Raw genomic sequence first — 12,662 nt, forward strand, 5'->3', positions numbered from 1 at the left:
TTTTATTTTAAGTTTGCCAATGCTTTGTGTTTTCATGTGTTCTGGCAACCCGGTGAATAGACTGATTAATGACATTGTTTCCATAGAAACTTTTTTTCCTTACTAACTTATATAACTGAGCATTTTATTACTCATCTAAACATCTGGAAACTTTTTTTTCTATATGGCCTATCTATATATGACTTAAGCAGTAAGTATATATTCCTTAAGTAAAGAGCACCAGTGGAACACAGTGTAACATATAACACAACACTGTATATAAGTACAGATGATTTTATGGGTACAGATGTTCCATAAAATAAAGAAAATCAAGTTTTTCACTTTGTGTTTATCTAATCAGTGTGATAACAGATGTGGAAGAGTGCAGACAATTGATCTTAGGAAATAATTTATGTATGGATTTGTTTCTTTTTAGCTTCAAGGATTGGAGTGGATGGTTTCTTTGTACAATAATAATCTCAATGGAATTCTGGCTGATGAAATGGGTCTTGGGAAGACCATCCAAACCATTGCACTCATTACGTACCTGATGGAACACAAGCGACTCAATGGTCCTTACCTTATCATCGTTCCTCTGTCGTGAGTAATTGCCATAGTTACTGTGTTACTGCATTCAATTTATGTTAAAACATTTCAGAGTAATGGACCTATAAATATTTTACTGTTTGAAAATTATTCATATGAAATTGTGGCTTTCAAAGTAGAATTCAAAGTAAATATAGAATATTATATATCAATAAATAAATTCCACTTAGCTTTCATTTGAGGTTTTGAGGCAACCTGTAAAATGACAAACCCTGTTTTTCTTTTTTCTTTTTCTTTGCCTGGCCAATTCTCCAAAAACAAAATGTTGCATGAAGACCCTTTTTTTATTTACGTTTAAAATAGGCTTGGAAAGAAATGTACTTTTTCACATTCCTAAACAAAATGTACCATATCTTACAAAAGTATTCGTCCTGCAAAGTTTTCACATTTTGTTGCTTTCTGATCTTATATAATTATATTTGCATTTGTATTTAGAATCTACACAAATTACTCCAGTTTGATGATAAAAAGCTGATATTTTTTATTTAAATTGGATTTTTAAAGAAAATTAGGAGATTCTAAATTGTACAAGTATTGAATAAGTGGGCAACTGCAAAGTGTTACAGGTGCTAATGAATAGTTTGAAAGGGTATTAAAGTAGTGTTATTGGTCTATGTGTATAAACAAAGTGGTATACCTTGACAGAAAAAGCATCGGTCTCTGTAAGGACTCCTCAAATAGATACTGAATTTCAAAATACAACTCTCACTGTGATACGTGTCACTGTGATAAATCCACCAAGGAGCTTTTGAAATAAATCATGGATGAAGTGGTAGAGTGACAGATCATGAGAAAGTTACTTATCGCTTTGAGTAAAGTGAGGTGAATTATTAGGAAGTTGACTGTGCATCATACCACCCAGATGGAAGTCAGTGTTCATACATTGACAATTTCTTAGTTTCTCCACAAGGCTGGTCTGTGTGAGTGAATGACAAGAAAGATGTCATTATTGGAAAAAAAAACACTCATATGAGATATTCTGTAGACATAAGACAGAAGGTTTTATGCTCAGGTGAGAAAAAATAGAACTTTTTGGTCTGAATGCAAAAGGTTATGTCTGGGGCAAGCACAGCATATCATCTAGTCAACACCATCCTGACTATCAATCACGGTTTTGGCGGCATCATGTTATGGGGGTGTTTTCATCAGACGGGACTGAGAAACCTGTCAGGATAGAGGGGAAAGAAGATGATGCAAAGATTAGTTGAATCCTAAAAGAAAACCTGCTTGAATCTAAAGATTGAAAATGGACATTTCAGTAGAACAGTAACCTGAAGCACAAGGATTATGCCATGCTGAAGTAGTCTGACTGGGTAACTCAAGAACCTTCACTTTTCTCAAAGTTCTGACTTTAATCCAATCGAAAATTTATAGCCAGGCTTCAATATTGCATTCTGTAAATTCTTTGCAGCAAACTTAAGAGAACAATTCTCCCAGGAAGAATGAACAAAATTCCATCAGCGCATGATGCAAACCTGGTAGAGACCTATCCAAAAATACAGCAGCAATATATTCCTTCTACCAATTACTGCTTTAGACAGCTGAATACTTAGCTAATCAGTAAATTTCGCATTTTATATCTTCCCTGATGATTTTGAAATAAATTTGAAAAAAGGTACATTACTTATAATTCATGTGCATTTAATATTATAGGCAGGTGGTGAATACTTTTACAAGGCACTATTTGAATACACCTTGAAAAACGTCTTTTCTTTCAGAACCTTGTCTAATTGGGTGTATGAACTGGATAAATGGTCACCATCTGTCGTTAAGATTGCTTACAAGGTAATCATTCCATTTTATTGGGTTCAGACATCATAACTTTTAGTTTGCTATTGCATTTTATTATCTAGTAGCTCTGTATTTGTGGGTTTATTCAGTTGTGTTCCTCTAAATATGTCACAATTTTGCACTGCATCAATGTAAAGGAAGAGAAAGTCTCATAACATTTCCTGCACAGTTCATTACAAAGTAAGCAATTGAGTAAAACCGGAGGTTAACTCTGAACTAGCAAACTCTGAACGCCAAACTTGTGCACAAAGAAAAAAGGTACTTAAGACTGTGTGACGTATATACTGTATAAGAATGAAAAGTCAGAAATTTAGAGAAATACAGAAATTGCATTTGCAGCATTTTGATGATGATTCTTCAAGATTGACTGCACACCCTGAATATATTTTTTTAATCTGAATGTATTTTATATCTTCTTTTATTTGAAAGGGCACACCTGCAATGCGAAGATCACTTGTTCCACAACTTCGAAGTGGAAAATTCAATGTCCTTCTGACAACCTATGAGTATATTATTAAGGATAAACACATTCTCGCTAAGGTAAAACAATCTTTTTCATTAAAGCAGTATTAAGTTGGTTGTTGTCCATTTTAAGAGACAACTCCTCAATGGTTATGAATTCCATCTTGATAAACAGATCCGCTGGAAGTACATGATTGTTGACGAAGGCCATCGCATGAAGAATCACCACTGTAAGCTGACTCAAGTTCTCAACACCCATTATGTTGCACCTCGGCGACTTCTCCTGACGGGAACTCCTCTGCAGAACAAACTGCCTGAGCTCTGGGCTCTCCTCAACTTTCTCCTGCCCACTATCTTCAAGAGCTGCAGCACCTTCGAGCAGTGGTTCAACGCCCCCTTCGCCATGACTGGAGAGAGAGTAAAATATAGTTTTAAATCCTTCACAACATTTTTCATAGGCATTGGAGATCTGTTGTCAGCACATGTAACTTGGGCATGATTCTAATTATCAGTAGCCTGTGTGAATGATTGGGTTTGTTTGATGTGGTCTATAACTGCAGTGCACTAGGTCATTAGGCCTGCTGGGTAGCTGCTAGACCTTAGCCTAATAATTTGACTCAGCTGTGATTTCATTAGTTAATGCGGGGTTATGCCAATGCCCCTAAAAACATAGGAAAGGTTAATAAAAAAGGGAAGTGCATTTGGCCCTACAGCTGGATTGGTTGAAAATAGACAATTTGAGGATTTCATTTAACTAGCCAGTTCTTGCTTGAAGCCAGAGAATCTGTTTCAACAACTGGTTTGTACCACAGTTTACCCCTTTGTGTTAAGACATTCTTCCCTGTTTTCAGTCTGAAATGCAACTCCTAATGTTGGCATGTTGTATACTAGTTTAACATATGGTACTTTTTTACCATAGGTAAAAAAAGAATAATAGTTTACAGAACTTTCAATGCTTATTATAGAGGCCTCTACATTGTTTAAGGCATTTGGAAGGGACTTTACATTATACAAAGACACAAAATAGAATATTTCCCTGGCCATGTATTGTTACTGGTAGTGTCTAATATGAAACTGTACACTTTTTGGTTCACTGTTTCACACATTTTTATTGATCTTGTACTGCTCTCAAAATAGAAGGTGAAATAAGTCTTTTATGATCTAAATGCATCAAGGCAATATTAATTTTAAACTGTATTTGAATATTTTATGCATTTTAACACTTTCAAATTGCTGAGAGCGTGTTTTCAATGCAAGTTAAAATGCCTAACTCCAAATTTAAAGGTCTTTGCTTTACTGTGTTTTCTGAACCCCAACAATATAAGTGTAGAAAAAGACAAAAGAGCCTCTGCAAATTATTTTTAATGGTTGACATTCTGATTTACTGAGATGGAACTTAGGACTTAGTGAATTGTGTTTCAGACCTGTTTGAAAGGATCAATGACTGCATCCCTTTCAGAAGTCTCATGATTCTGATGTTCACTCCCAAGCTGGGAGGGACCTTGCCGAGCTGGGTGACCTGTTTTTCCCTAGTTGACTCTCTGTAGCTAGACAGTCAAGTATGTGTGAGGATGCCAAAATAATTCCTTGCCGGAGAAAGGATATTGTTGTCTCAGTGTACACCTCGACATGTGGCCGGAGTCCACAGGTTTCTTTTTCACTTGTTCAGCTGTCTGCGGTGACACCTCTGGTTTTGAGGTTATTCTGGTTGAAACCGCAGGGTCTGATTTATGTATTGTCTTCCTCATGTCTGGTGTATGACTAATGTCTGAACTACAGCTCCCGTCAAGCTATCCCCAAAACTGAAAATCTCAAAGAGCTGACGCATTTAGCAAAATCACAATTTGTTTGCAGTGCAATAGTGCTAAATTATTTTTAAACAATACATGTTTTGTATAATGAATAAAACTTTCACTTTTAAGTAATAAAGCTTTTTAAAATTGAAAACAACATTTTTCCACTGTTTATATTCTTGGTATTTTAAAAATAAAATAAAAAGTTACATTATTATGCTCCCAAATTTTCATAATGTGGCCTTCATGCCCAGTAGTATATGTAATTTAAATATCCAGAAATTCAGTTGGAATATTTGTGCACAGTGGTTGTATATGTTTATTTTACATCAAAGTAAACAAGTACAACCTAGTGTTCTCTGAGGGATCAGTAAAAAGTGGCATTGGTCCTCAATGACATTAAGAATTAAGGTTATTGAATTAGGAGGTAGAAAATCCTCAGGCTTAATAATAAAGGGCTTTAGAAAAATAACAAGGAAACCTGCTAAGTAATCCCCACAAAAAACAAAGGTCAGATGATGATGAATTTTTGTCACATCTTTCTTCCCCTGAATTACTCAAAGGTGGATTTGAATGAGGAGGAGACGATCCTGATAATCCGTCGTCTTCACAAAGTGCTTAGGCCTTTCCTGCTGAGGAGACTGAAGAAGGAAGTGGAGTCTCAACTGCCAGAGAAGGTTAGCATTGCAGTGGCAACTCATAAGTGGAAGCTAAACCAGATTTAAGAGGTTACCTATTATCGTCATTTCTATCAAGCATTTTTTTCAATTTGACAAATAATTAAAACAAGACTGAAAATGTATTAACATAGTTACATTCCCTGCTTCTTTCCCTGATTTTCGATTTCTGCATTGTTTCACCATCACTCAAAGGTGAGGCAACCCTAAATCAGGTAGCCAGCTTACTATGAGGCTGATTCAAACTTGACATCTTATTTTTTACAGGTGGGTAGCTGCGTCAGCATGCGTAGGCTGCAAAGGAACAAGTAATAGGTTTATTCCATGCTGAAAAAAAGAAGAAGAGAAGAAGAGGAGGAGAAGAAGTGTTCTCTTTCTTCTTTTTTTCAGCATGGAATAAACCTATTACTTGTTCCTTATTTTTTACAGGTTGATTTCTTTGCTCTCTAGGTCTGGTATTTTATTCACCATACACTACACTGAACTAAGTGATTTGTGTGTCTCTTTGTTAAAATATGAAGACTTACTACCTACCGCTGCAGCTCTCCTGCAGAATTTTGTACCATCCATCACGTTTCGTAGAAATGAACGATGACAGCCTTCCTTGAGATAGACGTGTGATAGGTTTTCTCGTCACTCTTCAGTAGTGATATTGAAGTAGCTTGTAGTGACAAGACCTGATTACAATTACTGTTTTTAAGTAACTCAAATTATGTGAAGTTACAAAGTACATCATTAAAAAATGCACTCACTAGTTAATATTTTTTTTTGGGGGGGGAGTCCTGATCATAGCATGTCACTCACTGTTTCCTGCATCTAATTTTTTAAAATTAGATTAAATCTTTGTCCTTGATGTCACAGGAGCTGTTTGAAGGAAACTGTCATATCGTGGTGCAACTTTCCCTGATACATACTTTCCCTGATAACATCATTTTCTGTCAAGTTTGCATTTATTTTGCAAATCTTGCATTTATCTAATATTAAAAAAAAAAGTAAATGTTGCAGTGCTTGTATGTAACGTGTCCTTGTTTAATTTAGGTGGAATACGTCATCAAGTGCGACATGTCAGCGATTCAGAAGATCCTGTACAGGCACATGCAGGCCAAAGGCATCCTTCTTACAGATGGCTCAGAGAAAGACAAAAAGGTAAAGGACAGCTCTTCTGAAATGACCTAGTATTATGGGCATTTTAGGGCATTCTGTTCAGTTCTGTATTTCCCATACACGTCACAGTTTATCTAATATAAATTTCTTTTTTAGGGTAAAGGAGGTGCAAAGACACTAATGAACACTATCATGCAGCTGAGAAAAATTTGTAACCATCCCTATATGTTCCAGCACATTGAGGTTTGTACCACTGGCGGTTATGACACTGTATTTCTTATAAAAAAACTAATGTAATTTATAGTGGTTTAATATAGAGTGTTGGATAATGACAATAGGCAAAATCTAACATTAAAATATCATTGTTTTTTTTAAATAGTTAAACTCTGGCCTCTCATTTCCATTCATTTTCCTTCAAACTGGACACAATTCTTTAAAGGATGATGTATAATGTATCTGCAACTGAAAGAGTTGAGTGCTCATTTGGGAAAAAAAAAAGTGAATCCTTTATTTAAAGTATACAAATATTTTTCTCCAAAGGAGTCCTTTGCAGAACACTTGGGATACCCAAATGGCATCATCAATGGGTATGTACCTTTATATGTGTAGAAAATTGATTGCATACAGTAAGTGATCCTGAGGCCTTGGAGTGTGGATAGAAACCTCAATATACTGTTAGCTAGACTTTTGTCATTTGTTAAAGCTTGAGATACATGATATGGTGACCAATACCTACTTGTATGTATAATTTTTACAGACATTTTTTGTTTTCTCTTTAGGTCTGATCTCTACCGTGCATCTGGGAAGTTTGAATTGCTGGATCGCATTCTTCCAAAACTCCGAGCTACGAACCACAGAGTTCTGCTCTTTTGCCAGATGACTTCTCTAATGACAATCATGGAAGATTATTTCGCTTATCGTAATTTTCTTTATCTGCGCCTTGATGGTATGTCATACTGTCATACAATACATGACAGAAAATAAGTTTCCAGTAGCTTATTAGTGTGTATGCACTAATCTATGTGACTTGATTGAACACTTCTAACATGGAGTGTGATGAACAGAGTTGCAGGAAGTTCACTGTTGGTCATCTTAGCGCTCTCTCAACGTGCATGTTTCTGAGCAGTCTGAGTGTTAGGAAAACACTGGGACAACTTAATTTTATTCAGGAATTAGCAGGGGACATTCCCTGTAGTCTGTTTGGTTAATCATGATCTGAAAATTAAGTTAATTGATATCTTTGCTGCAGAAATTTGTAGATGTAGGAAAAATATATATCAAAATGCTCTTTACAAATTACAGTGTACTTTAGTTGTAAAATTTCTGAAATATATAATACAGTATTACTAGTGATAAATTGTCATAGAATATATAATTATATAGGGCGACATTGTGGTGCACTGCTTAGCATTGCTGGCTCACAGCACGGGGGCATTGGATTCAATTCCAGACCTGGAGTTCTATCTGCGTGGAGTTTGTATGTTCTGCCTATGTTCACCTGAGTTTTATTTACGTGATTTCCTCTCACAGTCCAAAAACTACTGGTAGGTTAAGTCGTTTATGAGAAAAATGACCCTGGTGAAAGTGTGTGTGTCTGTGTCTGCCCTGCGATGGACTGCGATTCCATGTCTGGAATTGATCCCAATGTCCAGGGTGTACCCTGTCTTGGAATTGGAAGAAAGTGTTTTGAAAATGGATGGATATAGTTATATATTATGTTGTTGCAGAAGAGGTATAGGAGTCCAGGATATATAAAGGTTTTAACTCATTTTGTTACATTGCTCAGGCAATGTAAGTTGTCCTTGGGCGCTGATAGCTTATTGTAGGTTGATCAGCTTGATATTGTCTCTGTGGGCTTGTGTGGAAAAGGGCACTGCAAACATGAATGTTTTTTTGTTTCTGTCCTCTCTCATTAATGTGCGAGATGTGATCAGTTGCTCTAGGGAGAAAAGCACCAAAAGTTAAAAATATACAATATAGAGATTTAAGAGAATTGAAAAAAAGAAACAATATTTTTATATAAGTCAGTGGTGTGGCATGGTAAAAGACGAGAAAATATTCAAGAGAAACTCATTTAAATATAGTAAAACAAGAGTAGAGTAGTTTGAGAAGGGATTAGTCAACTGGCTGTTTAGGCAGGATTTGCAGAACAAGTTAGAAATCTAATGAAAGTAAGGTTCTTAATTCTTTTTCAGTGTCGAAACTGTTAAATCCTGTTAGAAATATAATTCTTATTGTTGTGTTAAATAATCAATATTTCTATTAGTCAGACTAAATCAGACATTTTTGAAACAGTGTTTTTATTTATTCTAGTTGGGTATTTTTTTATTTTAACTTCACTAAATTGGTGATATCTTATTGACATTTAGTGAACACTGATTCAACTGGCAAGTTGTGGTAGAAGTTCCTGGTAAATTTACTGATGCACATCAGGGAGTCAGAATGTATCCTTACAACTTCAGATGCATTTAAAAAAAATGGTAAAGGAGGTGGTGGGTGGCTTAAATTTGTCAAGTGTGCATAAAAAATAATTTGCATGCGAGTTTCTTTCTCTGAATGCATATTCCTATCCTGTCCTTTCAAACTCCCAATCCTTTTACAAAGGTAAAGTATTAATACATTTTGTTGATAGGTTCTTACCAAGTATGGTGTTTTATTTCCATAGGGACAACTAAGTCAGAGGACCGTGCTGCATTGCTGAAGAAGTTCAATGATGAAGGCTCTCAGTACTTCATCTTCTTGTTGAGCACCAGAGCAGGAGGACTGGGTCTAAACTTGCAGGCTGCAGACACAGTGATCATATTTGACAGTGACTGGAACCCACATCAGGTTTTTATTTTGGAAAAAGCTTTAATAATACATAGAAGGATACATTAGTACTTGTGAAATAGTCTTCATTATTTCACTAATTCTGCAGTTCTATGTTGTTGTCCTGTTTTATGACTTTCTATGTTGTTGTTTTTGCCATTACTTCTCTTGACGTGGCTCACTGTCTGTAGTGGCCTCTATAACTTGCTAGACACTTGTGACCTTGCACAAGTCAGTAGGAGCTGTGGCAGTATTCCAAATGAACCTGTTGTGCTGTGAGCTTGGCAGAGCTCCTTGTAAAAAAGACAAAGCTTTCAAAACAAAGTATACAGTACACAGTCCTCATCATTCCTGTGCTGGTACAGGGGTTATTGTGAAAACACCAAGCTGATCAAAACAGGTCTATACATTTCTCCTACAAATTCAAGAACCTAAAAAGAAAAAGTATTTTTATAATTTATTTTTAAAGCTGGAGTACTAATGTGACCTTAACCATAAAATCGACTATATCGTGATTATTCTAACATATGAAGTTTATATTGACATCTTCAGGTAACTGGAGTTTTTAGTTTGCTTTTGTTTTGTTGGGAATACTTTTGTTTCACGTCAAGTCGAAATAATATGAAATGCATTCTTCTGTTATGCAATGTTTGAAGCTCCTTTTGAGTCTATACACTAAGTGGCATTAAAAATGCAAAGAAAGCTGTTGGTACCCATACTCATTTATTGCTGCATTAATGCCTTTCTGCGTACAGTACATACAGATGCAAGAAAATGTTTGTGACCCCTTTGGAATTACCTGGATTTGTGCTGGATTAATTACTCATAAAAATCTTCAACTAAGTCACAATAATAGACTAACACAATCTGCTTAAATTAATAACAGTCAAACAATCGTACTTCTTCTTTTCAGTACTGAACAGATTGTTTAAACATTCACAGCCTAGGTTGGAAAAAGTATGTGAACCTCTAGGCTAATGACTTCTCCAAAAGCTAATTGGAGTCAGGTGTTCCAGTCAATGAGACGAGATTGGAGGTGTTGGTTGGAGTTGCCCTGCCCTATAAAAAAGGCACACAAAGGTTGGTTACTGACAGAGTCTGCTGTTCTCAAGAAAGAGCTGTTCATGTGCACCATGCCCCGATCAAAAGAAATATCATAGGACCTTAGAAGAATTGTAGAGATTCATGAAGCTGGAAAAGGCTATTAAAGCATTTCTAAAGGCCTGGGTGTTCATCAATCCACAGTAAGACAAATTGTCTACAAATAGAGGAAATTCAGTACTGTTACTACTCTCCCTAGAAGTGGGCGTCTTGCAAAGAACACGGCAAGAGCGCAGCGTGCAATGCTGAAGCAGGTGAAAACGCTAGAGTAACAGCAAAGGACCTGCAGAGATCTCTTGACCTTGCCAAAGTCTCTGTTCATGTGTCCACTATAAAAAAAACACTGAACAAGAATGGTGTCAATGGAAGGACACCACGGAGGAAACCAATGTTCCCCCCAAAACACATTGCTGCATGTCTTAAGTTTGCACCTGGATGTTCCACAGCACTACTAGAACAATGTTCTGTGGACAGATGAGACAAAAGTTGAACTCTTTGCAAAAAAACGCACAACACTATGTTTGAAGGGGAAAAAAAGGACTGCACTCCAACACCAAAACCTCATCCAAACAGTGAAGCATGGTGGAGAGAGCATCATGGTTTGGGGCTGCTTTGCTGCCTCAGGGTCTGGACAGTTTGCTGTCATAGAGGGAACAATGAATTCAAAATTGTATCAAGAAATTTTACAGGAGAATGTCAGGGAAATGGTCCGTCACCTGAAGCTTAATAGAAGTTGAGTGATGCAACAACACAATGGCTTAAACAGAAGAAAATGTGTGTTCTGGAATGGCCAAGTCAGAGTCCATACCTCACCCCAATTGAGATGCTGTGGCATGACCCGAAGAGAGCTGTTCATGCAAGGAATCCCAGAAATATCAATAAACTGAAACAGTTTTATAAGGAGGAATGGTCTAAAATTCCTCCTAACCATTGTGTGAGTCTCATCAGCAGCTACAGGAAATGTTTGGTGGAGGTTATTGCTGCTAAAGGAGGTTCTATCAGTTAATAAATGCAAGGGTTCACATACTTTTTCAAGCCTGGACTTTGAATGTTTAAATTATGTGTTCAATATTGACAAGAAGAAGTACAATTGTTTGTGTGTTATTAGTTTAAGCAGATTGTGATTGTCTATTATTGTGACTTAGTTGAAGATCAGACCACATTTTTATGAGTAATTAATGCAGAAATCCAGGTAATTCCAAAGGCTTCACAAACTTTTTCTTGAAACTGTACATTTCTTTTTTATTAAAATAATGGAAGCTGTGTTATTTCTTCCAGTGCATAATTGTGTTCAAGCTAACCTGATAAAGAAATACGAGCTTTATATACTTAAAGCTTGGATGAGAACTACTCTCTTGAGAGTTCAAATCTTGTTTCCTCTTACAGGACTTGCAGGCTCAGGACAGAGCTCATCGTATTGGACAACAGAATGAAGTGCGAGTCCTACGTCTCTGCACTGTCAACAGTGTGGAAGAGAAGATCTTGGCTGCTGCCAAGTATAAGCTCAATGTTGACCAAAAGGTCATTCAGGCGGGAATGTTTGACCAAAAGTCATCAAGCCATGAGCGAAGAGCATTTCTGCAAGCTATCTTGGAGCACGAAGAGCAAAATGAGGTAGGTTGATAGTGTAAATCATATTTGCAGAAATCCTTCTTTCAAATTGAAGTTCTCTTTTCTTTTTGTTTTGCATGTGTTTCTTTTGCCCATGTCTTGTACTGCGACCTTTCCGTGCCAAATGCTTTTGATATTTTATTCTATCAAGCTTTTCCATTTAAAACATGAAAGAAGATGTTATGATAGCATGCTAATATACTGTATGAACGAAGGGAATAGCTAATGACAACGCCTTGTGAAACCTTAGTCCAAATGTGTAAAAAGTAGTGTTTAAAAATGCAACAAATAGAAACGTAGCAACATAACCAAACTTTTTTCACTCTGAAAATCACCTATGAAATTTAAATGTGACGTCATTAAAAAAGCTAAGGCCAGTCCAGGCTTTAAATTGACAGCCCTACAACAGGTATGCCTACCCATAGCCACAAGTATGCTTCTACTTGAACCTAGAAATTGAACATAGTTCTGTGGTTTCCAGACACTATGCTAATTTTTACATAGCAGTACCTTAAACTTAGAGGTCATAGCACTGTGGACCTGCAAGTTGCACACAGTCTTTCTGTTACATTAGTGATTGCATGCCATCATCTTTTTTTGCAAATATTATCATACTTGGTCTTATCTTTTTGAAGGTGTTAGATGGAGTAGATAATCTTTATATATCCAGTTCTTGTTCATTGTCATTCATAAATATCCGGGGTCATTAGACTGAGGCTTGTATTTCTTA

General features: G+C 36.3%; 1 protein-coding gene across 6 annotated transcripts in view; it reads left to right on the forward strand.

Moving 5' to 3' along the window:
* The window catches only part of smarca2 (SWI/SNF related BAF chromatin remodeling complex subunit ATPase 2), a 49,124-nt gene that overhangs the window by 14,575 nt on the left and 21,887 nt on the right, over window positions 1-12,662 (forward strand). For all 6 annotated transcript variants that reach the window (XM_088912078.1, XM_088912080.1, XM_088912075.1 and 3 more), the window contains exons 16-26: window positions 416-579; window positions 2,304-2,370; window positions 2,806-2,916; window positions 3,014-3,256; window positions 5,195-5,308; window positions 6,347-6,454; window positions 6,569-6,655; window positions 6,953-6,999; window positions 7,192-7,358; window positions 9,078-9,241; window positions 11,708-11,935. In XM_088912078.1, the coding sequence (XP_088768204.1) occupies window positions 416-579; window positions 2,304-2,370; window positions 2,806-2,916; window positions 3,014-3,256; window positions 5,195-5,308; window positions 6,347-6,454; window positions 6,569-6,655; window positions 6,953-6,999; window positions 7,192-7,358; window positions 9,078-9,241; window positions 11,708-11,935 (1,500 nt within the window). The remainder of the gene's footprint in view (window positions 1-415; window positions 580-2,303; window positions 2,371-2,805; window positions 2,917-3,013; window positions 3,257-5,194; window positions 5,309-6,346; window positions 6,455-6,568; window positions 6,656-6,952; window positions 7,000-7,191; window positions 7,359-9,077; window positions 9,242-11,707; window positions 11,936-12,662) is intronic.

This window comes from Atractosteus spatula, chromosome 3 (assembly GCF_055471065.1).
Source record: "Atractosteus spatula isolate fAtrSpa1 chromosome 3, fAtrSpa1.hap1, whole genome shotgun sequence".
Lineage (NCBI taxonomy): Eukaryota > Metazoa > Chordata > Actinopteri > Semionotiformes > Lepisosteidae > Atractosteus > Atractosteus spatula.